Source organism: Hemitrygon akajei, chromosome 9, assembly GCF_048418815.1.
Source record: "Hemitrygon akajei chromosome 9, sHemAka1.3, whole genome shotgun sequence".
NCBI classification, from domain to species: Eukaryota; Metazoa; Chordata; class Chondrichthyes; order Myliobatiformes; family Dasyatidae; genus Hemitrygon; species Hemitrygon akajei.
The window spans coordinates 173,614,204-173,641,345 of NC_133132.1; the positions used below are offsets into that span (position 1 = coordinate 173,614,204).

General features: G+C 42.8%; 1 protein-coding gene across 2 annotated transcripts in view; it reads left to right on the top strand.

Annotated features, from left to right (window-relative positions):
* klhl32 (kelch-like family member 32) overlaps positions 1-27,142 on the top strand; it is a 288,264-nt gene that overhangs the window by 160,210 nt on the left and 100,912 nt on the right. The window contains exon 8 of one of the 2 annotated variants that reach the window (XM_073057515.1): positions 13,349-13,574. The exons of the other annotated variant lie outside the window; for it this stretch is intronic. Within the exon in view, the coding sequence (XP_072913616.1) occupies positions 13,349-13,435 (87 nt within the window). The 3' untranslated portion in view covers positions 13,436-13,574. Of the gene's footprint in view, positions 1-13,348; positions 13,575-27,142 lie in introns of those variants that run through there. 2 annotated transcript variants of the gene reach the window in all.

A 27,142-nucleotide genomic window follows, 5' to 3' on the forward strand; every position in this document is an offset into this window, starting at 1 on the left:
CAGCAGATCAACACAGCCACTTTTCTCTGCTAACCTCCCTCCCACACACCCACACACACACGAACAGTCCTCCATCTCTAGGGTAAGCCTCCAGTCTCCAAGCTTCAGCCTTTGACCTTCAGCTTCTGGACTCCCGATTGATCCTCAGGCTTCAATCTTCAGTATCAACCCCCAGACTAGCTGATCTAAAAGTACCAGCCCAATGCCCTACATCTTTATAACTCTTTCTTAAGACCATAAGACACAGGAACATAAATAGGGCTTTGGGTGCTCAAGTTTGCTTCACCATTCCATCAAGGCTGATTTATTATCCCTCTCAACCCCATTCTCCTGCCTTCTCCTCATAACCTTTGATTTCCTGGCTAATCAAAAGCCTAACACCTCCACTTTAAATATACTCAATGACCTGGCCTCCACAGGTCAAGTCACACCCTCTGGCTAGAGAAACTCTTTCTTATCTCTGTTCTAAAACTGCCACTTCCTATTTAAGATAACACGACTGAAGGTGGACAATGGCTTACTGGTGGTTCATAAAGCAAGAAATTTGGCTACTTTATTTATAATGTTTTTTCTGTGGTAAATTGGGGTAAGCAGATAAAGAAGAGGCGAGTGAAGGCAAGCTGACTCAAAGGTCCAGGTATGTGGGTGCAATACAAAGTCGGCGCAAGATCAAGGCATATTTGAGACTGAGTTGGAACAAACAGAGCAGAGGAGTTTCAGAGTCTATCCACCTAAACAAAGAGTGAAGTTAGATCGATCAAACCGCCAGGTCAATTTGGAAAGGTTGAGTATGGGCCAGAATGTGACAGCGGGATCCAGGCCCAGAGCATATCGCTGCGGTTCAGTCCATGTCCACCAGGCCAGATGGACTGAAAAGGCAGGGTACAGGACCAGAGGTGAGGGTGGTGCTGGTCTGCTCGTTGCTCTGTGATGTTTACTCTGCTCTCCATGGTGCTGAGGCTGTAGGCCTACCCCGGGTGCTTTGTGTCTATGGACTCACTTTCGTTCTGAATGTTGTTGCTTGCTACTGTAATTTCCTTTGGGATCAATAAAGTATCTATTTATCTTTCTATCTATTGTTTGCATGATTTGTGTCTTTTTTTCTCTCTCTCTCTGCATTGGGTGTTGGTCTTTTTAATTGGGTTCTTTTGGGTTTCTTGTTTTGTGGCTGTCTGTAACAGATGGATCTCAAGGTTGTATAATTTATACATACTTTGTTAATAAATGTACTTTGAACTTTCTAAATAGACATTGAGGCTGTGCCCTCTGGTCCTAGTCTTGCCCACTATAGGAAACATCTTCTCCACATCCACTCTGTCTAGGCCTTTCAACGTTCAATAGAATACAGTACTGTCTTCAAGTCTGGGCTTTGCTCTGTGGTGTTTGGATTCAATTAGCTGGCATGTATGATTACTTACCAATTATGTATTCAGTCAAGCATAAATATTTGTTTTGCTGTAACTAATTTTAATAGTGTAAAATAAAATTAACTGAACCTAATGTCTCAACTGTAGTTAAATTGCAGCATTTCTGCAGAGGCTCTACTGCTAATGCAATATACCGTGGAAAAATCTAATATGCAGCCCGGGGTGAAGATTGGATAGTCCACAGCATTAGTGTCACCATTCTTTATAGAAGCAAAACTTGATGGGCAGGCCGGAGACAGATCTACGAAATCTCATTAAATTGTTGAATTGTTCATTACCAAGCTCTCTGGCTTTAATAAAGTGCTATTGACTTTTGTGCATCGTCAATCCCACACAAAAGAAAAAGAATAGCATCTCGGAAGGTTGTTAGCTGTGCAAGGAGAAAATGGAACAAAGCTGTTCAGTCAAATTAAAGAGAGAAAGAAAGAGACAGGGAGAAAGTGAGAGAGCAAGAGGAAGTGAGAGGGGGACAGGGGAGAGGGAAGAGAGCAAAAGAAAGAGGGAGAGGGAGGGAGGGGGATAGTTTATATCAGAAAGAGATGCTGCCATCTACATTACTTCAGTACTAGAGACAGGCTGGAAAAGTTGGCCAACAGCTCAAAAACTCACTGCAATCAAACAAAAATGAGACCTGCCACAGCGATGGTTACCTGCAGCTCAAACATCATCTGCCTTTATTTAATTAATGATGAACATGAGGAATAAGTGTCTTTTGAAAATGTGTAGGTCTGAACAAGCTTCAGAGCAGAATCGGAATCCGGGTCAGGTCTATTGTCACTTGTGTATGTCGTGGTTTGTTGTTTTGTGACAGCAGTATATAATAATAAAAAATTATGAATTACAAGAAGGTGGCTGACATAAGAAAGTCGGAAATGCCAGGGCCGAGGGAGAGCAGCGAGGCATGGATCAGCACATTGTAGCCATTGGTTACAGGAGGGGCTGGGCTAGCAGCTCAATATTCTGGGGTTTTGTTGTTTTAGACACGATAGAGCAGGAGGGAATAAACGAGGAGGGGTGGCGTTACCAGTCAGGAAAAATGTCACGGCTGTGCTCAGTCAGGACAGACTGGGGAACTTGTCCAGGGAAGTGTTATGGGTGGAACTGTGAAATAAGAAAGGTATAATCACGTTAATGGGATTATATTTTTGATCACCCAACAGCTAGCAGGATTTAGAGGAACAAATTTGGAGAGATATCGCAGACCGTTGCAAAAAACATAAAGTTGGTATAACTGGTGATTTTAACTTTCTACCTATTGACTGTGAGTCCCATACTGTAAAAGGATGAGATGAGATAGAGTTTGTCCAATGTGTTCAGAAAAGTTTCCTTCATCAGTACATAAAAGTCCCAATGACAGCGTGCAATTCTTGATCTGCTATTAGGGAATGAGACAGGGCAGGTGACAGAAGTTTATGTAGATGAACACTTTGGATCTAGTGGGTAACATTCAGAAGAAGGAAGGGCAGGAGTCAGATGCTGCTCCCTTGACAATAAGTACTCCTGTTTGAGTACTGTTGGGGGGGACAGCCTACCTGGGGAAGCAACAATGGCTGCACGTCTGGCACAGAGTCTGGCCCTGTGGTTCAGAAAGGTAGGGAAAGGAAGAGGATGGCAGCAGTGATAGGGGACTCTATAGTTAGGTGGTCAGACAGGCAATTCTGTGGATACAGGAAAGAAACGCGGATGGTAGTTTGCCTCCCAGGTGCCAGGGTCCGGGATGTTTCAGATCGCGTCCACGATATCCTGAGGTGGGAAGGAGAACAGCCAGAGTTTGTGGTACATATTAGTACCAACGATATAGGTAGGAAAAGGGAAGAGGTCCTGAAAACAGACTACAGGGAGTTAGGAAGTTGAGAAGCAGAATATCAAAGGTAGTGATCTCAGGATTACTGCTTGTGCCACATGACAGTGAGTACAGGAATAGAATGAGGTGGAGGATAAATATATGGCTGAGGAATTGGAGCAGGGGGTAGGGATCCAGATTTCTGGATCATTGGGAGCTCTTTTGGGGCAGGTGTGAACTGTACAAAAAGGATGGGTTGCACTTGAATCCCAAGGGGACCAATATCCTGGCAGGGAGGTTTCTTAAGGCTATTGGGGAGAGTTTAAACTAGAATTGCTGGGGTGTGGGAACCGAACTGAAGGGACAGAGGAAGAGGTGGTTGGCTCACAAACAGAGAAAGTTTGGAGACAGTGTGAGTGAGAGGATAGGCAGGTGATAGAGAAGGGACACACTCAGACCAATAGTTGGAGATGTGTCTATTTTAATGCAAGGAGTATTATGAACAAAGCAGATGAGCTTAGAGCATGGATCAGTACTTGGAGCTATGATATTGTGGCCATTACAGAGACTTGGACAGCTCAGGGGCAGGAATGGTTACTTCAAGTGCCAGGCTTTAGATGTTTCAGAAAGGATAGAGAGGGAGGCAAAAGAGGATGAGGTGTAGGACAGTTGATCAGAGATAATTTCACGGCTGTAGAAAAGAGGAAATCATGGAGGGATAGTCTACAGAGTCTCTGTTGGTGGAAATTAGGAACAGGAACTGGTTTTTTTTCATAGACCACCCAATAGTAAGAGGGACATCGAGGAGCGGATAGGGAGACAGTTTCTGGAAAGGTGTAATAATAGCAGGGTTGTCGTGGTGGGAGATTTTAATTTCCCAAATATCGATTGGCATCTCCCTAGAGCAAGGGGTTTTGATGGGATAGAGTTTGTTAGGTGTGTTCAGGGAGGTCTCTTGACACAATATGTAGACAAGCCTAGAAGAGGAGAGGCTGTACTTATAGAACATAGAATAGTACAGCACATTACAGGCCCTTTGGCCCACAAAGTTGTGCTGACCCTCAAACCCTGCCTCCCATATAACCCCCCCCCCACCTTAAATTCCTCCATATACCTGTCTAGTAGTCTCTTAAACTTCACTAGTGTGTCTACCTCCACCATTGACTCAGGCAGTGCATTCCACGCACCAACCACTCTCTGAGTGAAAAACCTTCCTCTAATATCCCCCTTGAACTTCCCTCCCCTTACCTTAAAGCCATGTCCTCCTGTACTGAGCAGTGGTGCCCTGGGGAAGAGGTGCTGGTTGTCCACTCTGTCTATTCCTCTTGATCAGATCATTACTTGATCTGGTAATGGGAAATGAACCTGGTCAGGTGTCAGATCTCTCAGTGGGAGAGCATTTGGAGATAGTGATCACAATTCTATCTCCTTTACCATAGCATTGGAGAGGATTAGGAACAGACAAGTTAGAAAAGTGTTCAATTGGAGTAAGGGGAAATATGAGGCCGTCAGGCAGGAATCATAAATTGGGAACAGATGTTCTCAGGGAAACGGATGGAAGAAATGTGGGAAATGTTCAGGGGATATTTGCGTGGGGTTCTGAAGGGCCTGTAATGAGCTGTACTATTCTATGTTCTATGTGCAGGGACCATGGTGTACAAAGGCTCATATTCTGCATGACCAGTGGTGTGCCTCAGGGATCTGTTCTGGGACCCCACCTCCTTGTGATTTTTGTAAATGACCTGGATGAGGAAATGGAGAGATGGGTTAGTAAGTTTGCTGGTGACACAAAGGTTGGGGTTGTTGTGGATAGTGTGGAGGGCTGTCAGAGGTTACAGCGGGACATTGATTGGATGCAAAACTGGGCTGATAAGTGGCAGATGGAGTTCAACCCAGATAAGTGTGAGGTGGTTCATTTTGGTAGGTCAAATATGATGGCAGAATATAGTATTAATGGTAAGACTCTTGGCAGTGTGGAGGATCAGAGGGATCTTGAGGTCCGAGTCCATAGGACACTCAAAGCTGCTGCGCAGGTTGACTCTGTGGTTAAGAAGGCGTACGGTGATTTGGCCTTCATCAATCATGGAATTGAGTTTAGGAGCTGAGAGGTAATGTTGCAGTGAGATAGGACCCTGGTCAGACCCCACTTGGAGTAATGTGCTCAGTTCTGGTCGCCTCATTGCAGGAAGGATGTGGAAACCATAGAAAGGATACAGAGGGGATTTTGAAGGATGTTGCCTGGTTTGGGGAGAATGCCTTATGAGAATAGGTTGAGTGAACTCAGCCTTTTTTCCTTGGAGTGACAGAGGATAAGAGATGACCTGATGGAGGTGTACAAAATGATAAGAGGCATTGATCGTGTGGATAGTCAGAGGATTTTTCTCAGGGCTGGTATGGCTAGCACGAGAGGGCATAGTTTAAGTTGCTTGGAAGTAGGTACAGAGGAGATGTTGGGTAAGTTTTTTACTCAGAGAGTAGTGAGTGCGTGGAATAGGCTGCTGGTGATGGTGGTGGAGGCAGATACGATAAGGTCTTTTAAGAGACTCCTGGATAGGTACATGGAGCTCAGAAAAATAGAGGGCTATGGGTAACCCTAGGTAATTTCTAAGGTTAGGAAATGTTCGGCACAGCTACGTAGACCAAAGTGCCTGTATTGTGCTGTAGGTTTTCTATGTTTCCTGGATAGATACATGGAGCTTATAAAAATAGAGGGTTATGGGTAACCCTAGGTAATTTTTGACACAGATTTGTGGACCGAAGGACCTGTATTGTGCTGTAGGTTTTCTATGTTTCTGTAATGCCATTAGTTTCGACGTAATAATGGAAAAAGTATAGTCTTGTCCTCGGGTTAAGCTTCTAAATTGGAGAAAACCCAATTTTGATAGTATCAGAAAGGATATGACAAATGTGGATTGGGACTTGTATTCTGGCAAAGTGGAAGGCCTTCAAAAGTGGAATTTTAAGAATACAGAACTGGTATCTTCCTGTCAGAATTAAAGGCAAAACTAATAGGTTGTGGGAACCTTTGTTTTCAAGCGATATTGAGGCCCTAGTTAATAAAAAGGAGGAGATGCATAGCAGGTGTAGGTGGGTGAGGAGCCTAAGAAATGCACAAAAACATTTAAGAAGGAAACCGAGAAGGAACCTGAAATAATGTTTGAGGTTGTTGTAGCGGACAAGGTGAAGAGGAAACCTATAGACTTCTACTTATATATTCAGAGTGTAAGGATAACAATGGACAAAATTGGTTCTCTGGGTGATCAGAGTGGACATATAACTATTTGGATAGACAGGATTGATTAGGTAGAGTCAACCTCACTTTGTGTGTGGTAAGTTGTGTCTACCCAATCTTATAGTTTTTCAAGGGACTTACCAGGAACATTGATATAGACAAGGCAGTGGATATTGTCTACATAGACTTTAACAAGGCCATTGACAATATCCCACATGGAAGGCTGGTCAGGAAGGTTCAGTCGTTTGGCATTCAAAATGAGGTAGTAAATTGGATTAGACATTGTCTTTGTGGGAGCAGCCAGAGAGTGGTGGTAGCCAGTTGCCTCTCTGACTGGAGGCCTCTGACTAGTGATGTGCCACAGGGATCAGAGCTGGGTCCAATATTGTTTGTCATATATATCAATTATCTAGATGATAATGTGGTAAATAAGATCAGCAAATTTGTGGATGACACACCCAAGATTGGACTGAGGAAGACTATCAAAACTTGCAGTAGGAATTGGACCAGATGGAAAATGGGCTGAAAAATGGCAGATGGAATTTAATGTGTGAGGTGTTGCACTTTGGAAGGACCAGCCAGGGTAGATCTTGCACGTTGAGCAATAGGGCAATGAGGAGTGCGGTAGAAAAGTGGGATCTGAAATACAGATCCATAATTCCTTGAAAGCGGTGTCACAGGTAGATAGGGTCATAAAGAAAGCTTTTGGCACATTGGCCTTTCTAAATCAATGTACTGAATACAGGAGTTGGGATGTTAGGTTGAAGTTGTATAAGATGTTGGTGAGGCCTCATTTGGAGTATTGTGTGCAGTTTTAGTCACCTACCTACAGGAAAGATGTAAATAAGAGTGAAAGAGTGCAGAAAAAATCACAAGGGTGTTGCTGGTATTTGAGGATCCAAGTTTTAGAGAGAAGTTGAATAGGTTAGGACTATTCCCTAGAGTGTAGGAGAATGAGGGGAGATTTGATAGAGGTATACACAATTATGAGAGGTATAGATAGGGTAAATGTAAGCAGGTTTTGTCCACTGAGGTTGGATGAGACAAGAGTTAGAGGTCATGGGTTAAGGGTGAAAGGTTAAATGTTTAAGGGAACATGAAGGGGTGGTGAGATTCTGGAATGAGCTGCCAGGCATGTAGTGGATGCAAGTTCAATTTCAACATTTAAGATAAATTGGGATAGGTACATGGATGGGAGGAGTATGGAGAGCTATGATCCAGGGGCAGATCAATGGGATCAGACAGATTAATGGTTTGTCATTGACTAGATGGGCTGAAGGGTTGTTGCTGTGATATAGTGTTCTGTGACTCTTAAAGCATGAAAGGACACTGCTGTTAGAAGACAGCATTCTGTTAGAGAACAGAATGGTTCTCTCATGCAATGAGATGGACTCAACCTCACAATCTACCTTGTTATGACTTTACAACTTATTGTCCACCTGCGATGCAGTTTCTCTCTAGCTTTTACACTTTATTCTGCATTCTGTTTTGGTTTTACTTTGTGCTATCTCAATGTACTGTGTAATAAACAGATCTGTATGAATGGTATTTGAGAGATAATTTTTCAGGGAAGCTATTATTGTTGCATACACTTCGAGACCTGTGAAAATAATAAACTTTTTAACATGGAGTAAAGGAAAATATGAGCGAAAAATAGACCATAGGACTGCAAAATATAAGAGCAGAATTGGGCCATTCAGCCCATCATGTCTGCAACACCATTTCATCATTACTGATTGATTATTCCCAGGATTATTCTTATGAATCTTCTCTGAACTGTCTCCAATGCCATCACATCCTTTCTTAGATAAGGGGCCCAAAACTGCTCTCAATACTTCAAGTGAGGCCTCACCCGTGCCTTATAAAGCCTCAGTATTACATCCTTGCATTTATACTCTAGCCCTCTCAAAATAAATGCTAACATTATATTTACCTTCCTTAACACTAACTCAACCAGCAAGTTAACGTTTAGGGAACCCTGCATGAATACTCCCAAATCCCTTTGCACCTCAGAATTTTTAACTCGCACCCCTCCATGCATTTGGAAAATAGTCTATGCCTTTATTCTATCTACCAAAATACATGAGCATACACTTCCCAATATTGTATTCCATCTGCTACTTCTTTGCCCATTCTCCTAATATAAGTCCTTCTGTAGCCTCTCTGCTTCCTCAACAGTACCTGTCCCTCAATGTGTGAAAGCTTGGCCACAAAACTATTTATTCCGTCATCCAAATTACTGACACACTGTCTAATGTATAAAGAAGCAGTCCCAACACAGACTCCTGCGGAACACCACTAATTACTAGCCAACCAGAAAAGGCTCCCTTTATTCCCTCACATCTCCTCCTGCCAATCAGCCAACACTCTGTCCATGCTAGTGTCCTTCCTGGACTTCTTTGTCAGAGGCTATTTGAGATGCACGCCATTGGAAGCACTTAAGAAGTAGTGGGAACTTATCCCATTACCACACATGGTTATGATAATCTTAAGAACCTGTGTATCAGTACACGTGACATTAATAAACCTCACCCAAATCAGAATTCCACAACTGGCCTCCAGGCAGTTCTGGTCACTTACGGACAGGAAAAAGATACCAATAGGACTGAAAGAGTACTGAGAAAATTTTCAAGCACGTTGTTGGGACTTGAGGACCTGATCTATAGGGAGGAGTTGATTAGGTTAGGACTTTATTCCATGAAGTGTAGAAGATTGAAAGGAGATTTGATACAGGTACACAAACTTAGGAAGGGTATAGATAGGGTAAATGCAAGCAGGTTGTTTCCACTGAGATATTACAACTAGAGGTTGCAGGTTAAGGGTGAAAGGGGAAATATTTAAGGGGAAATATTTAAGGGGAACTTCTTCACTCAGAGGGTGTTGAGAGTGTGGAATGAGCTGCCAGAGGAAGTCGTGGATGTGGTGCCTCCGGCACCTCACCCGTAGATACTGACATTTTAAATCTATCTGCCAGGGCCGCTGGAATTTCAACACTAGTCTCCTTCAAACTCCAAGGGAATACCCTGTCAGGTCCTGGGGATTTATCTACACTGATTTCCCTCAAGATAGCAAGCACATCCTCCTCTTCAATCTGTATAGGTTCCATGACCTCCCTACTTGTTTCCATAGACTCCATTCCAGTTTCCTTAGTAAATACAGACGCAAAAAACCCATTTAAGATCTCCCCCATTTCTTTTGGTTCCATAAATAGCCGACCACTGATCTTCAAGAGGACCAATTTTATCCCTTACTATCCTTTTGCTCTTAATATACCTGTAGAGGCTCTTTGGATTATCCTTCACCTTGACTGCCAAAGCTACCTCATGTCTTTTAGCCCTCCTGATTTCTTTCTTAAGCTTTTTTTTGCACTTTGTATACTCCTCAAGTACCTTATTTGCTCCCTGTTTCCTATACATGTCAGGCATCTCTCTCTTCTTTATCAGAGTTCCAATATCCTTAGAGAACCAAGGTTCCTTATACTTATTCACTTTGCCTTTGATCCTGACTGGAACATACAAACTCTGCACTCTCAGAATTTCTCCTTTGAAGGCCTCCCACTTACCAACGACATACTTGCCAGAGAACAATCTGTCCCAATTCACGCTTTTTAGATCCTTTCTCATATCTTCAAATTTGGCCTTTTTCCAGTTTAGAACCTCAACCCGAGGATCAGATCTATCTTTATCCATGATCAAATTGAAACTAATGGTGTTATGATAACTGGAACCAAAGTGTTTCCCTATACACACTTCCATCACCTGTCCTAATAGGTGATCTAATATTGCATCCTGTCTAGTCGGTACCTCTAGTCGAGATCTCCCCTCATTCTTCTAAACTCCAGCTGGAACAGACTCAAAGCCATTAAACACTCCTCATACATTTACCCTTTCATTCCCCAAATCATTCTCAAGAACCTCCTCTGGACGCTCTTCAATGCCAGCACACCCTTTCTAAGATAAGTGGCCCAAAGCTGCTCATAATACTCCGGGTGCAATCTGACGAATCCCTTATAAAGCCTCAGCATTACATCCTTGCTATTATACTCTAGTCCTCTTGAAATGAATGCTAGCATTCCAGTTGCCTTCCTTACCACTGACTCAACCTGCAAGTTAGCTTTTAGGAAATCCTGCTCGAGGACTCTCACCTTCCTTTGTACCTCTGATCTTTGAATTTTGTTCCTTTTTAGAAAATAGTTCATGGCTTTATTCCTTCAACCCAATGCATGACCATACACTCCACTACACTGTTTCCATCTACCACTTCTTTGTTCATTCTCCCTATCTGTCTAAACCCTTCTAGAGCCTCTCTGCTTCATCCACACTACCTGCCCCTCCACCTATATTTGTATTGTCCACAAATTAGACCACAAAGCCATCAATTCCATCATATATAACGTAGAAAGAATCGGTCCCAACACAGACGCCCTGTGGAACATCACCAGTCACCGGCAACCAACCAGAAAAAGCTCCCTTCATTCCCACTCTTTGCCTTCTGCCAATAAGCCACAGGTTTATCCATGCTAGAATATTTCCTGTAATACCATGGGATCTTATCTTGTTAAGCAGCGCCGTGTGTGGCACCTCATCAAAGGCCTTCTGAAAATTTAAGTACACAACAGCAACCAATTCTCCTTGGTTGTTATTCCACTTAAGAAAACTGTGCTGGCTTTGCTGTATTTTATCACCAGCCTCCAAAGGCCTCAAAATTTCATTGTTGACAGTTGATTCCAACATCTTCCCAACCACTGAGGTCAGACTAACTGGTCTATAATTTCCTTTCTTCTCTCTCTCTCCCTTCTTAAAGAGTGAAGTGACATTTGCAATTTTCCATCTTTCTGAAACCATTCCAGAATCTAGTGATACTTGAGAATGCCTCCACAATCTCTTCAACTACCTCATTCGGAATACTGGAGTGTAGTAACTCTAGGAGACTGGAAGTAGAGTAAATAACGATAGGCTTTTATTAACAGCGAAAACGGAGCACGATCATGTTGAATGACTGTGGGAGGAGCAGTGCCCCAATCACCTTTATACAGGTGTCAGTGGGAGGAGCCACAGGAGCAGTCAGCAGAGGGGCATTCCAGACAGGTATACATGGTTTACCACAGTAGTCCATCTATTCCATGTGATTTTTCTACTTTCAGACCTTTCATCTTCTCTTGTACCTTGGATTTTCAGGGGGCCTTTGACAATGTGCCACACATGAGGCTGCTTAACAAGCTACGAGTCCATGGTATTACAGTAAAGATTCCAGCATGGATAAAGCATTGGCTGATTGTCAGGAGGTATAAAGTGGGAATAAAGGGAGCCTTTCTGGTTGACTGCCAGTAACTAGTGGTGTTCCACAAGGGGATGTGTTGGGACTGAATCTTTTTACGTTATATATCAATGACTTGGATGACTGAATTGATGGTTTTGTTGCAAAGTTTGCAAATGATATGAAGATAGGTGGAGGAGCAAGTAGTTTTGAGGAAGTAGAGAGGCTACAGAAGGACCTAGACAGATTAGGAGAATGGGCAAAAAAGTGGTAGATGGAATACAGTGTTGGAAAGTGTATAGTCATGCATTTTGGTAGAAGAAATGAAAGGGTAGACTATTTTCTAAATAGAGATAAAATTCAAAAATCTGAGGTGCAAATGGATTTGGGAGTCCTTGTGCGTGATTCCCTAAAGGTTAATTTGCATGTTGCATCTGTGGTGAGGAAGGCAAATACGATGTTAGCATTCATTTCAAGAGGGCTAGAATATAAAAGCTGTAAAGCTGAGGATTTATGTAGCAGTTGGGAGGCCTAACTTGGAGTATTGTGAGCAGTTTTAGGCCCCTTAGAAAGGACACGCTGACACTGGGGAAGGCTCAAAGGAAGTTCACAAAAGTGATTGCAGTATTGAAAGGGTTGTCATATGAAGAGAGTTGTATGGCTCTGGGCCGGTATTGACTGGAGTTCAGAAAAATGAGATGTGACCTAATTGAATCATGTAAAATGTTGAAAGGCCTCGATAGAGTGCATGTGGAGAGGATATTTCCTGTGGTGGAGAGTCTAGGACCAGAGTAGAAGGGCGCCCTGTTAGAACAGAGGTGAAGAGGAATTTCTTCAGCCATATGATGGTGAATCTGTGGAATTTGTGGCCACAGGCAGCTGTGGAGGCCAAATCTTTATGTATATTTAAGGCAGAGGTTGATTCATTCTTGATTAGTCAGGGCATGACGGGATATAGGGAAAAGGCAGGAGATTGAGGCTGAGAGGGAAAATGGAACAGTTTCCTCTTGTGGCACCATTTCAACCCTGGGAAAAGCCTCTGACTATCCACATGATCAATGCCTCTCATCATCTTATACACCTCTATCAGGTCACCTCTCATCCTCCGTCACTCCAAGGAAAAAAGGCCAAGTCCACTCAACCTGTTTTCATAAGGCATGCTCCCCAATCCAGGCAACATCCTTATAAATCTCCTTCTATGGTTTCTACACCCTTCCTGTAGTGAGGCAACCAGAACTGAGCACAGTATTCCAAGTGGGGGTCTGACCAGGGTCCTATATAGCTGCAACATTATCTCTCGGCTCTTAAACTCAATCCCACGATTGATGAAGGCCAATGCACCATATGCCAGAGTCAACCTGTGTTTTCAGCTTTGAGTGTCCTATGGACTTGGACCCCAAGATCCCTCTGATCCTCCACACTGCCAAGAGCCTTACCATTAATACTATATTCTGCCATCATATTTGACCTACCAAAATGAACCACTTCAGACTTAACTGTGTTGAACTCCATCTGCCACTTCTCAGCCCAGTTTTGCATCCTATCAATCTCCCACTGCAACCTCTGACAGCCCTCCACACTATCCACAACACCCCCAACTTTTGTCTCATCAGCAAAATTACTAACCCATCCCTCCATTTCCTCATCCAGGTCATTTATAAAAATCACAAAGAGAAAGGGTCCCAGAACAGATCCCTGAGGTACACCACTGGTCACCAGCCTCCATGCAGAATATGACGCATCTACAACCACTCTTTCCCTTCTGTGGGCAAGCCAGTTCTGGATCCACAAAGCAATGTGCCCTTGGATCTGCATCTGCAGACTTTCTCAGCTTTATTTTTTATAATTGTTGGAATGTTGTTTCTTGTTGCGTGACATGTTCTGACCAACACATGACAGCAAATTCCTAATAGGTGTAAATGTATATGGTGAATAAAGTTGATCCTTGGCCCTTGAACCTTGACCCTATCATCGTGGCGATTCATGAGTTAAAGTTGTCATTTATCACTACAGTAACTTGCCACAAGCTAAAAATGCTAATGTGGTATTTTCAGATCAAAGGGTAAGTCTGTGAAATATTACTCAGTTATAAGTATAATATATAACTTTAAAAACTACATTGTAAAGGTATGAAACTAATCAAAATGTGATTTACTGATGAAGATTAAAAAAAACTGCAGTTGCTGGCAATCTAATTTACTGATGATGGATTACTGATACTGATCATCTACTTGCCGATGATGGATTAGTCCCAAAATTGATGATGAAGGAGACAAATCACTATTATAACCAGAATAAAAATTATGTCACGTTGAAAATCTCAATCAAGTCTGGTGGCTGGAGAAGGATTATACCCTCAGAATGAAGACTCAGCAGTTACTGAACCCTAATCTGGAAAGTTAGGCAGCATGGTAGTATAGTGGTTAGAATAACACTTTACAGTGTAAGATCAGTGTCCAGTTCCCACCTCATTACACTTACTGTGCACCATTGACCATTAGACTTATGAGCTGAATTTGGCCCTTCGAGTCTGCTCCACCATTCCATCATGGCTGATTATTTTCCCTCTCAACCCCATTCTCCTGCCTTCTGTCACCCTGACTTATCAAGAACCTATCAACCTCCACTTTAAATATACAAAATGATTGTGACAGTGAATCACACAGATTCATTACTCTCTGGTTAAACAAATTCCTCCCTCTGTGGATGCTTGGTCTGGAGGACCTGAGTCGTGAAGAGTAAATAGGTTTGGACTGTATTCTTTAGAACGTTGAAGACTGAGAGGAGATTTGAAAGAGGTATACAAAATTATGAGGGGTAAATACAGGCAGGCTTTTTCCACTGAGGTTGGGTGGGATTCCAAACAGAGGTCATGGTTTAAGGGTGAAAGGTAAGAAGTTTAACAGAAATATGAGGGGAAACTTTTTCACTCTTTACGGAAGGGCTGAGTTCATGTGACTGTATTCCTCATATGCAGCCAAAAAAGTTGCCGATATTCTGAGACTTAATGTGATTATTGGACTGTATATTGCTTTCCTTCAGTTTTTCAGACTTTTCTTTCTTGTGGCCGACTGGCGGGTGGGTGATCTGTTAAATTTTTTATATGGAGGAGGGGTTAGGGTTTGGTGCTTCTGTCGCTTTTTTTTCTGCGAGTGATGGAGTTGGGGATTGTTATTGTTTTTTTCTGCGAGTGATGGAGTCGGGGATTGTTATTGTTTTTTTCTGCGAGTGATGGAGTCGGGGATTGTTATTGTTTTTTTCTGCGAGTGATGGAGTCGGGGATTGTTATTGTTTTTTTCTGCGAGTGATGGAGTCGGGGATTGTTATTGTTTTTTTCTGCGAGTGATGGAGTCGGGGATTGTTATTGTTGCTGTTTTTTAGTTGTGGGGAAGGGTGGCATTTTTGGTGTCTGCGAGTTTTGTTTCTTTTCTCTTTCATGCCAGTTGGGGGAGGATTTTTTTCTTTCTCCCATGGCCTTTTGTCATCTTGTTTTTGATGCCCCCTTCTCCAGCCATGTATCTCTTTCACCAATTAACTTGTCAGCTCTTTACTTCTCCCCTCCCCACCTTCACCTTTCACCTTGTGTTTCTTCCTCATCTCCCCTCACCTTCTAACTCTGAGTACTCATCTGTTTTCCTCCAGTCCTGCCAAAGAGTCTCGGCCTGAAATGACGGCTGTACTCTTCTCCGTAGGTGCTGCGTGGCCTGCTGAGCTGCTCCAGCATTTTGTGCTGCTTGGATTTCCAGCACCAGCCGGTTTTCTCTCGTTTGGGAGGAGTTGGTGCATTTTCTTTCACCAGCTCCATGGTCTTTCTGAATTTAATGGCTATTTGGAGTTGACAGATATCAGAGTTGCGTTGTATATGCATTCTTGGACAATTAAAATGAACCTTAACTTTTGAACCTTTTTGACTCAGAGGGGTGAGTGTGTGGAATGAGGTGCCAGTACAAGTGGAGTGGTGCATGCAAGCTTGATTTCAACATTTAAGAGAAGTTTGGATAGGTACATGGAGAGTAGGGGTATGATGGACTATGGTCCTGGTGCAGGTTGATGGGAGTAGGCAATTTCTGGGCTGTATTTCTCCATCAATCTGTGGCTCTACATTACCATGTCCTCTGGTATGAACTCACCCACTATAGGAAATATCCTTTCCACATTAACTGTATCTATGCCTTTCAATATTCAGCTGGTTTCAATGAGGTCCCCCCTCATTCTCCTAAACTCCAGTGAGTACAGGCTGAGAGACAGCAAATGCTCCTCATACATTAACTCTTTCATTGCTGGAGAAATTTCTATGGAGAATTTTCATTTCTATGAGATCCCCCCTCATTCTCCTGAACATGATAGGTGAAGGCAGGTGGGTGGGAAAGGTAAAGGACTGGAGAGAAAGGAACCTGATAGGAAAAGAGAGTGGAACATAAGAGAAAGAGAAGGAACGGGGTCACCGGGGGAGGAAATTGGCAGGCGAGGAGACAAGGTAAGAGGCCAGAGTGCGGAACAGCAGAAGATGGAAGGAGAGAGGCAAAGAAAGAAAGAAAGAAAGAAAAATTACTGGAAGGAGTCATCGATATTCATACATTGGAATGGGGATTGGGATTAAAATAGCTGGCCACGGCAAATTCTGCTCTTGGCAGATGGAGTAGAGGTACTCGAAGTTTCTGACTCTGTTGAGAGTGCTAGTAGGTCTCTTCTCACTGCTGCCGCCAGGACAAAAGTTCAGGAGCCTCAGGACTCACACCACCAGGTTCAGCAACAGTTATTGACTATTAACCATCAGGCTTTTAAACCAAAAGGAGGAAACTTCACTCAACTTCACTTGCCCCAACATTAAAATGTTCCCAGAACCTACGGACTCACTTTCAAGGAATTGTTATCTCATGTTTTTGGTATCTATTGCTTATATATTTAATTATTATTATTTTATTTGTTATTAATTTGCAGTTTTTTGCCTTTAGCACATTTGTTCATCTTTGTTGAGTGTGGTTTTTCATTGATTCGTGTTTTTGTATTTATTGTAAATGCCCGCAAGAAAATGAAGCTTAGGGTTCCATATGGTGACATACGAATATGTACTTTGAGAACAAATTTACTCTGAACTTTTGAACTTTGATTTGCTGCCACTGCTGTTGAGTGGCTGTTAGCAGATGTGGGTGATTTGTACATGTCAAATTGCTCTTCACTTTATTAAACTCCTGTTGGGAAGTTAGTTTGTAATTAGCACAGGGTTCTTCAGGGAACATTTCATTGCCAACAAAGGGAACATTTTTGTTATTTTTATTTGTGAGGAACAGAAATCTTCCTCTGACTGCACCATCATTGTGATCAGCTCTAACACACTGCCCGTCCCACGTCCCTGCCAGGGATTATGACAACATTATCAATGTTGTAGACTTAGCCAGTTCCATCACATGCACAATCAGCCCCACCATTGAGGACATCTTCAAAAGGCAATGCCTCAAATAGGGAAAATCAATCATGAAGAACCATCACCATTCAGTACAGGACATGCCCTTTTCTCATTACTACCATCAGGAAGGGGCTACAGGAGCCTGATGACCTGCACTCTATAGTTTAGGAAGTTTTTTCCCCTCAGTCGGCAGATTTCTGAATGGTCAGTGAATCCATGAACACTATATTATTATTATTCTTATGCACTTTTTTTCTAACTGTATTGCTGCCACAAAACAGCAGATTTTATGACATTCCATATGCCAGTGATAATAAACCTGATTCTGATTCGCTGCGTACCCTCCACAAAATACGCTGCAGTTATCCACTCTGACCGCATCATCACCAGCATACGGGAGCGTCACCATCTACATGGTCCCCTCCAAATCACACACCACCATTGTTTAAAGACACTGATTAAGAATTAGCTTTATTTGTATATGAAAACATGTGTCGTTTGTGTCAAATCAAATCAGTGAGGATTGTGCTGGGGGCAGCTCACAAACATAGCATACAACTCACTCACCCCCCTTCTCTACATCTCTGGAGTGTGGGAAGAATCCGGATCAGCCAGAGGAAATCCGTGTGGTTTCCACATTGGCTCGGGTCCCATCTCGAAGGTTCTTCGCATCGAGGCCGTCCGAGTATGCACTCGTTTCCCGGAATCATCTTGGAGCCGGCAAAGCACTGGATCACTCAAGCTATCTCCAATCTGTAAATCACAGGCTCTAACAGTCCCAGAAACACATTTAAACTGAAACACAGACATAAAAGAAGTAAAAAAAGCTATTTTCAAAGGTTTCAAAGGTACATTTAATGCCAGAGAAATGTATACAATACACATTCTGAACTGCGTGAACTAACTGAAAGATGTCGACTAAGGGAGCATTGCACACTGCCACCATCTCGATCCTTACAATTCATAAGACCATAAAATATAGGAGCAGAATTAGGCCATTTGGCCCATCAAGTCTGTCCACTATTTCATCATGGCTGATCCATTTCCCTCTCAGCCCCAGTCTCCTGCCTTCTCCCCATATCTCTTCACACCCTGACTAATCACGAATCTATCAACCTCTGCCTTAAATATACCCAATGACTTGGCTTCCACAGCTGCTTGTGGCAACAAATTCCACAGATTCACCACCTACTGGCTAAAGAAATCCCTTCCCATCTCTTCTAAAAGGACGCCCCTCTATTCTGAGGCTGGGTCCTCTGGTCCTAGAATCCCCAGCCACAGGAAACATCTGCTCCACATCCACTCTTTCAAGAGCTTTCAACATTTGCTGGGTTTAATGGGATTCCCCCAGTCAGTGGTGGGAATTGAACCCCAATCTTACTGCAGCCGCTGTAATAGTATTACACTAACCGCCCCAGGTAACTGAAATATCTTGCCATGCCCTGCTGAGTTGCTCTGACTGAAGTTTCAATGAGGACACACACTCCAATGGTAAAGACAGTCACTGGCTAGATTTTGGAAAGCAGAAGTGTGTAGTGAAATGTGATCGTTCGGAAAGTTATTTTACCTCAGTGTAGCTTGACAGTAATTTATTTTAGTTGGCTTTTATTGACTCTGCTTGCTACACCTTCATTGTTTTCCTAAAAAGCTACAGCAAGCCAGTCTTTATTTATTTTGTGACCTTGCAGAGTTAAAATTTGATCTTCTAAAGAATTTGTGTGAATATTATAATGGTGGGTAGATCTGATGCACGGCATCCTATATTTTATAACGCTCTGTTGCCATAACTTGCAACAAATCAAACATCCACCACTTCCCCCCCCCCCCAAGATACTCAAAAGAAGGCTAGAATTTAAGTGTAATTTCAAATTGTAAATGAAGAGAAGAGGGTTGAATGTTCATTTGCACCAATCATGCCTCCCTTTCATCTGGTCTGATTAGGCCTAGAGCAGTTTCATCAAACTATTCAATCACAGACCTGTCATTTCAGCCTTCTGTTGATTGAAAACAATCACCGCTCTGATGGCACAATTATTCTGACCCTTTAACTAGAGGCTGCTGCGATAATGAAAGGCTGATTATGATAGTTTGTGCCTCTTTCAGTTTCCTGAGAAGGTTAATTTGGGCATCAGACGGATGTTTAATGTGCGCTTGCTAGCTACACTGAGGTAAATGAGAACGTGCGATCTCAGATATTGCATGGATATAGCTCAGCTGTCAATCATTATCACTTACAGATCGTGTCTTGAACACTAGAGATTGCATTTTAGTTTCTTTCCTTGCCATTTATTTATTTCTGTCTTGAGGAGGAAGTTCATTTGCTTGGCTGTGACCTTCACAGCCTTTGAACAGATCTGCAGTAGGGCTGGCTATGACTTCTCTTTACCTTTCTCTGTAAAGGAGGTTGTCAGTCAATTCAGAATGTGGCAGGAAAACCCACAGGGTCATTTCAATATATTACTGTTTACCAGCATAGTTACCATCGTCAGATGGTATTGTTTTCAAACAAAATGATAAAGATGAAGTGGCATGAAAACTTGAATTTAAAATCTACGCCCTACAAAGGATGCAGGGCAGATGGAAATTCCTCAGAACAGTTAACATCTGGACTATTTTAACTCTCAGGACTCTAAGCAGCCCGATGTCTGAAGCCTGAAGGCTCAGAGGCCTGCCCTGCAATTGAGGACTGTTCATGTGTGCTGATGGGAAGGAGGAAAGGGGCCTGTTTCCTTGTTGCTTGTTGTGTTCTCTGTTATTCTTCCAGTCATGGTGGCCATGCTATGTTGGCACCAGAATACAGTCGGCCCTCCTTATCCGCAAATTCAACCAACCGCGAATCGCGAAAACCCGGAAGTGCTCTTCCAGCATTTGTTGTTCGAGCATGTACCGACTTTTTTTTCCTGTTGTTATTCCCTAAACAATGCAGTATAACAACTATTTTACATAGTATTTACATTGTATTAGGTATTGTAAGTAATCTAGAAATGACAAAGTATACGGGAGGATGTGCGTGGGTTATTATGGATCGGGATCGAAAAAAATTGGAAGTTTTCTTACAAAGTAAGTCAGAACAGATACATCTGGTATTATTTAGTGTCAGTCAAATGTTTGTTTTATTATATAGTATATATTTTACCTTTCTATGCATATAAAACACTTAAGAACATATGTTTCAGTGCCAGGCTCAGGAACAGAATTTCCCGAGTTGGATCCAGTGACAGATCGCTTTCGAGTGCGCTCTTCACCGCGCCAGGTTGATGTGGAGGATCAAAAACCCAAAACCCCAAAACCCAATAATTAAACCACTGTGTTGCTTAGTAAAAATTGTAGCTTTCATTGGGGCAGAGCCTTTCTCACTTTATCCTTTAAAATTGTTTTGATTGTTGACTGACGTAGCCTAACGCTTTTCCAGTGACCGATGGCGTTTCACCTCTTTCCGATCGCTTTATTATTTCCACTTTATTTTCAATCGTATTCGTGTCTATTTTCGTGAACAGAAACACTGCAGATTCAGATCTCTGCTGCCGGGTGCTAATGTCCACCGCACTGAGACAGATTAAATAAGGTCTGGGGTTCCGCTGGGTCCTAAGATCCGGCGCATTGTAACAGGTTGAATAAGGGACTTGAGCATCCGCGAATTTTGGTATCCGCGAGGAGTCCCGGGACCAATCCCTCGCAGATAGGGAGTGCTGACTGTATGTGATGACACTCACTGGCTGTCCCCAGCACATCCTTAATCTGTTAATGCAAACGATACATTTCACTGTATGTTTTGATGGTCATTCGCTTTCCGCCATTTCCTATGACATGGTTTTTCCATGCCATTGCCTTCTTCTGGGCAGTGTCTTTACAACACAGGCGACCCCAGCCATTGATCAATATGCTTCAGAGACTGTCTGCCTGGTGTCAGTGGTCGCAAAACCAGGACTTGTGATATGCACCAGCTGCTCATACAACCATCCTCCACCTGCTCACGTGGCTTCACGTGACCCTGATTGGGAGGCTAAGTGGGTGCTACGCCTTCCCCAAGTGTGACCTTCAGGTTAGCAGAGGGAAGCAATACCTTATACTTTCTTGGTAGAGACGTATCTCCATCCTGCCACCCTGTGTTTTCATGTACCTGTGATAAATAAATCTGAATCTGAATCGAAAATAGGGGTGATGTTTACCCTATCCAACACTGCTGGAAAAGACCTACATGTGAATCCCATTTCCAATAATCATGCATGTTTTCTTCTTACACATTCTGTAATTCCATCTTTCATCTGTTGATCAAGAGTCATCTCATCTTTATTCGCCATATACAATCAGTGGCCACTTGATTTGGCAGCTCCTGTACCTAATAACAAGGCCACTGAGTGTACGGTCATGGTCTTCTGCTGCTGTAGCAAATCCACTTCAAAGTTCAACGTGTTGTGCATTCAGAGGTGCTCTTCTGCACACCACTGTTGTAACAAGTGGTAATTTGAGTTACTGTCACCTTCCTGTCAGCTTGATCCACTCTGGCCATTCTCCTCTGACCTCTCTCATTAATAAGATGTTTTCACCCACAGAACTGTCACTCGCTGGATGTTTTTTTTTGTTTTTTCGCACCATGCTCTTTAAACTCGAGAGACTGTGCATGAAAATCCCAGGAGGTCAGCAGTTTCTGAGATACTCAAACCACCCTGTCTGGCACCAACAGTCATTCCATAGTCAAAGCCACTTTTCATCCCCATTCTGGTGTTTGGTCTGAACAACAACTGAAGCTCTTGACCATGTCTGCATGCTTTTATGCCTTGAGTTGCTGCCACATGATTGGCTGATTAGATATTTGCATTGACGAGTAGGTGTACAGGTGTACCTGTGATTAAATTGCCACTGTGGGTACATTTACATGTGCAGGTTGACCTTCACTAATCCAACTACCTGTAATCTGGTTCCTTCGATAATCCAGCACTGATTTCAAATTTTCCGCACAACTGTAATTTCAAGTTTCCTGGGCCACTGTGCCAATCTGCTGCACATTGTTTTGGTTGCACTAGATCTGTTCACGTGTTGGCGCGCTCTTGTAAGCACAGACAGGTGATTCCTGCTTGTTTTCCTGCATTTATTAATATCATTTGCATGAGGCGCGGCCGCTCGGCACCCACCCGTCTCACCCGCCAGCAGGAGGGGAGCTGGCGGTGCACTGGATCAGCCCACCTTCTTGCCCACCTGCCGGCAGTCGCACACTGCCCTCCAGCATTGCCTGGCCGGCGCTTGGTTCTCTTCTGCCTGCGACCTCAGATCATACATGGTGACCGGCTAAATTTAAGCATATTACTAAGCGGAGGAAAAGGAACTAACGAGGATTCCCTCGGTAACTGCGAGTGAAGAGGGAAGAGCCCAGTGCTGAATCCTCGGCCGCCTGGCGGTTACATGAAATGCGGCGTATAGAAGACTTCCTTTCTCTGACTTCTGCTTCTGCTCACCCAAATGTGCTGCCACCAACATCAACAGTTTTTGAAGAAACTGTTGTGCCAGTTTCAGCACCAGTTCCTGATGCTTCACTCATTTTTCAGGATGAAGATGTTGATGATCCTGACAACCCCACACTTGCAGACTGTAACTTTGCCTGAAGGTATATTAAACATCTCACTTTAGAAGAGGAAGTGCTCAACTGTTCTGTACAAGTTAATTCCTGTACACTTACCTGTACCCTTTATTTTATCTGTGCCTGTACAGTATATTACTTTATTAAAATTTCCCTTGCTACTCATTTAATATTTCTGTTTCATTATTATCTAACGTACTGATTTACATTATATTTTAAAGGTATGATGAGGTAGTTAGTTATTGCTTAATGTGATCCTTCTATAATTCGGCATTTTCACTAATCCGGCACTCCTCAGGTCCCAAAGGTGCCGGATTATAGAAGGTTGAGCTTATTAGGATTTCCTGTGGTGTGTTTAGGTGAGGGCATTTAAATGCTTCTAAAGTAGGAAAATTGATTCCCTTCTATAAGGCTCAATAGAGTGGGTGTGCAGAGGATGTTTCCAATAATAGTAGAATCCAAGACCAGCGGACACAGGCTCAGAGTAGAGAGATGTCCAACTGGAATGGAGATGAGGAAGCTGTGGAGGCAAAATTGTTTAAGGCACAGGTTGATAGATACTTGAATAGCCAGGGCGGATACATGAGAGACATTTAGATAGGCACATAGATGATAGGAAAATAGAGGGTCATGGGGACTGAAGGGTTAGATTGATCTAAGAGTAGGTTAAACAAGAGCTGAGGAGCCTGCACTGTTCTCTGATCTATGTTTTAAAATTGGAATCATATTGTAGACAAGTCTAAGACCAGAGGGCACAGCCTGAAAATAGAGGGATGTCCATTTAGGACAGAGATAAGGAGGAATTTCCTTAGCCAGATGGTGGTCAATCTGTTACCAGGTTTGGATATGGCCCAAGTGCAGAGTGAGAGACACTGAAGCAGGTTGAGAGTTCACAGACTTGAATATGAACAGTGTTAAAGGGAAAATAAAACAATAAATGCTCGGCCAAACAGGGCCGTAAACTAAAACTCTCAAATGGAAAACAAAGCCTACACTGCAGCTGAAAAGAACATCTAAACATTAAATGAATACCACTGGTCTTCAGAGTCAGTTGACTCGACAGTCCAATTTCTCAGGCAAGGCCGAATGCAAACAGGCAGTGAAGCATTGCTGTGTCCTGTCCAAGTCTTGACAAGCACTACAACAACAGGTATGGAGTTAAATATTATCACGATTAAATAATAATTAGCTGACACATGGACATTTACAAGTGTAATTGCCGTATCTATTGCGCTGCCGAATCCGTGGTTGTGACAGAATCAGTGTAATTCATTGAGTATATTGGGTATATTTAAAGCAGAAGTTGATAGGTTCTTGATTAGGACAGGTGTCAAAGAGCAGGTTGAGAGGAATGATGAATCAGTCCTACTGCGTCTTATGGTCATATGATCGATGGCGAATGGGAGATGAGATTTAGTGAGAAGTTAAGAGATTAGGAAGCTTTTAAAAACCAATGTAACACAACTAAAAAAGTCATTAAGAAGGTAAAGGTGGAATATGAAAGTAAACTAGCCAATAATTTTAAAGAAGATACCAAAAATTCCAGCAAGTACAGGCCCAAAGCTGCCAAACGCTCCTCATATGTTTACCTCTTCATTTGCAGAATCATCCTCGTGAACCTCCTCTGGACCCTGTCAGATGACAAAACATAGTTTCTGAGACACGGGGCACAAAGCAGTTGACAATTCTTCAAGTGCGGCCTGACTAGTGTCTTATAAAGTCTCAGCATAATCTCTTTGCTTTTATATTCTATTCCCATTGAAATAAATGCAAACATTGCATTTGCCTTCTTTACCACAGACTTAATCTGTAAATTATCCTTCTGGGAGTCTTTCATGAGGACTCCTAAGTCTCTCTGCACCTCTGATGTTTGAACCTTCTCCCCATTTAGATTGCAGTCCACACGATTGTTCCTTTTACTAAAATGCATTATCATACATTTCCCAACACTGTATTCCATCTGCCACTTTTTTGTCCATTCTTCCAATTTGTCAAGTCCTGCTGCAATCACATTGCTTCCTCTGCACTACTTATCCCTCCACCTATCTTTGCATTATCCGCTAACTTTGCCACAAAGCCATCAGTTCCATTATCCAAATCATTGACAAACAATGTGAAAAGTAATGGTCCCAATACTGACCCCTGAAGAACACCACTGGTCACTGACAGCCAACCAGAAAAGACCCCTTTTATTTGCTGCCTCCTGCCTGTCAGCCATTCCTCTCTCCATGCCAGTATCTTTCCTGTAACACCATAGGATTTTATCTTGTTCAGCAGCCTCATGTGTGGCACCTTATCAAATGCCTTCTGAAAATCCAAGTAAATGATATCCACTCCCTCTCCTTCGTCCACTCTGCTTGTTACTTCCTTGAAGAACTCCTACAGATTTGTCAAGCAAGATTTTCCTTCACAGAAACCATTCTGACTTTGACTTATTATTAGTCTCCAAGTATCCTGAAACCTCATCCTTAATAATAGACTCCAACACTTTCCCAACCACTGAGGTTAGGTTAACTGGTCTATAATTTCCTTTCTTTTGCCTTCCTTACTTCTTATAGAGTGGAGTGACATTTACAATTTCCCTGGGACCATGCCAGGATCAAATGATTATTGAAAGATCATGAACAATGCATCTGTTATCTCTTCAGCAACCTCTCTCAAGACTCTGGGATGTAGTCCACCTGGTCCAGGTGACTTATCCACCTTAAGACCTTTCAGTTTGCCTAGCACTTTTCCTCTGTAATAGCAATGGCATTCAGTCCTGTCCATTGACATTCAGGGACTTCTGGCACACAGCTAGTATCTTCTGCAGTGAAGACAGATGCAAAGTACCCATTAAATTCATCGGCTGTTTCTTTCTCCCCCATTACCACCTCACCAGCATCATTTTCCAGTGGTCCAATATCAACTCTCACCTTCCTTTTACTCTTTATATAACTGAGAAGTTTTTGGTGTCCTGCTTTATATCATTGGCTAGTTTGCCCTCATATTTCATCTTTTCCCTTGTTATAGTTTTTTTTTTAATTGCCTTTTGTTAGATTTTAAAAGGTTCCACTTCATCTAACTTCCCACTCACTTTTGCTACCTTATATGCTTTTTCCTTGGCTTTTATGCAGTCTTTAATTTCCCTTGTCAGCCATGGTTGCCCACCCCTGACATTTGTGAAATTCTTCCTCTGTGGGACATTTCTGTCCCGCGCCTCGTGAAGTATTCCCAGAAACGTCAGCTATCTGTGCTCTATCATCATCCTCACCAGTATCCTCCTCCAATTAACCTGAGGCAAGCTCCCCTCTCATGCCTCTGTTGTAATTCCCTTTATTCCATTGTGATACTGATACATGTGACTTATGATTCTCCCTCTCAAATTGCAGAATGAATTCAATCATTTTCTGATCACAGCCTCCTCAGGGTTCCTTTACATTAAGCTCCCTAATAAGATCTGGGTTATTACACAACATCCAATCTAAGATAGCCTTTCCCTGAGTAGGCTCAAGCACAAGCTGCTCTAAAAGGCCATCTTGTAGGCATTCAACAAATTCCCTGTCTTGCGACCCCACACCAACCTGATTTTCCCAATCCCTTTGCATGTTGAAGTCCCCCATTACAATTGTGTCATTACCCTTATTACACGCCTTTTCCAGCTCCCTTTGTAATCTCAACTCCATATCTTGCCTACTATTTGGAGGCCTATATCTGATTCCCATTTTTTTTACCCTTGCAGTTTGTTAACTCCACCCACAAAGATTCAACATTCTCTGACCCTATGTCACCTCTTTCTAAAATATAATTCCATCTCTTACCAACAGAGCCACACCACCACCTAAGCCTTCCTCCCTGTCCTTTCGATACAAAGTATATCCTTTGATGTTAAGTCCCAACTATGACCTTCTTTCAGCCATGACTCAGTGATGCCCACAATGTCATACCGACCAATCTGTAATTGCACCACGAGTTTGTCCACCTTATTCCGAATGCTACACACATTTAAATACAGCACCTTCAGTCCTGCATTCTTCGCCCTTTTGAATTTTGTCTCTGTGGTACAATTTAACTCTTTACTCTGTCTGCATTTGTACCCAATCATTGGCTTGTCTTTTCTTACATTCATATCACATCCATCATCTACTTGTAAACCTGCTGGCTCATCCTCAGCTCCATCATCCTGGTTCCCATCCCCCCCCCCCCCCGCCATATTAGTTTAAACCACTCCCAACAGCTCTAATAAATCTGTTCGCACGAATATGTGTCCCCCTTGGATTCAAATGCAACCCATCCTTTTTATACAGATCTCACCTGCCCTATCTGTTCCCCTGACGATAGAGTCCCCACCCTGCTGCCACCTCTTCAGTTCCTTACTCTTCTGAGCTACAGGGTCGGGCTCAGTGCCGGTGGCTTTCCCCAGGTAGGTCATCTCCCCCACCCGCCCCAACAGTACTTAAACTGGAATACATTGTTGAGGGGG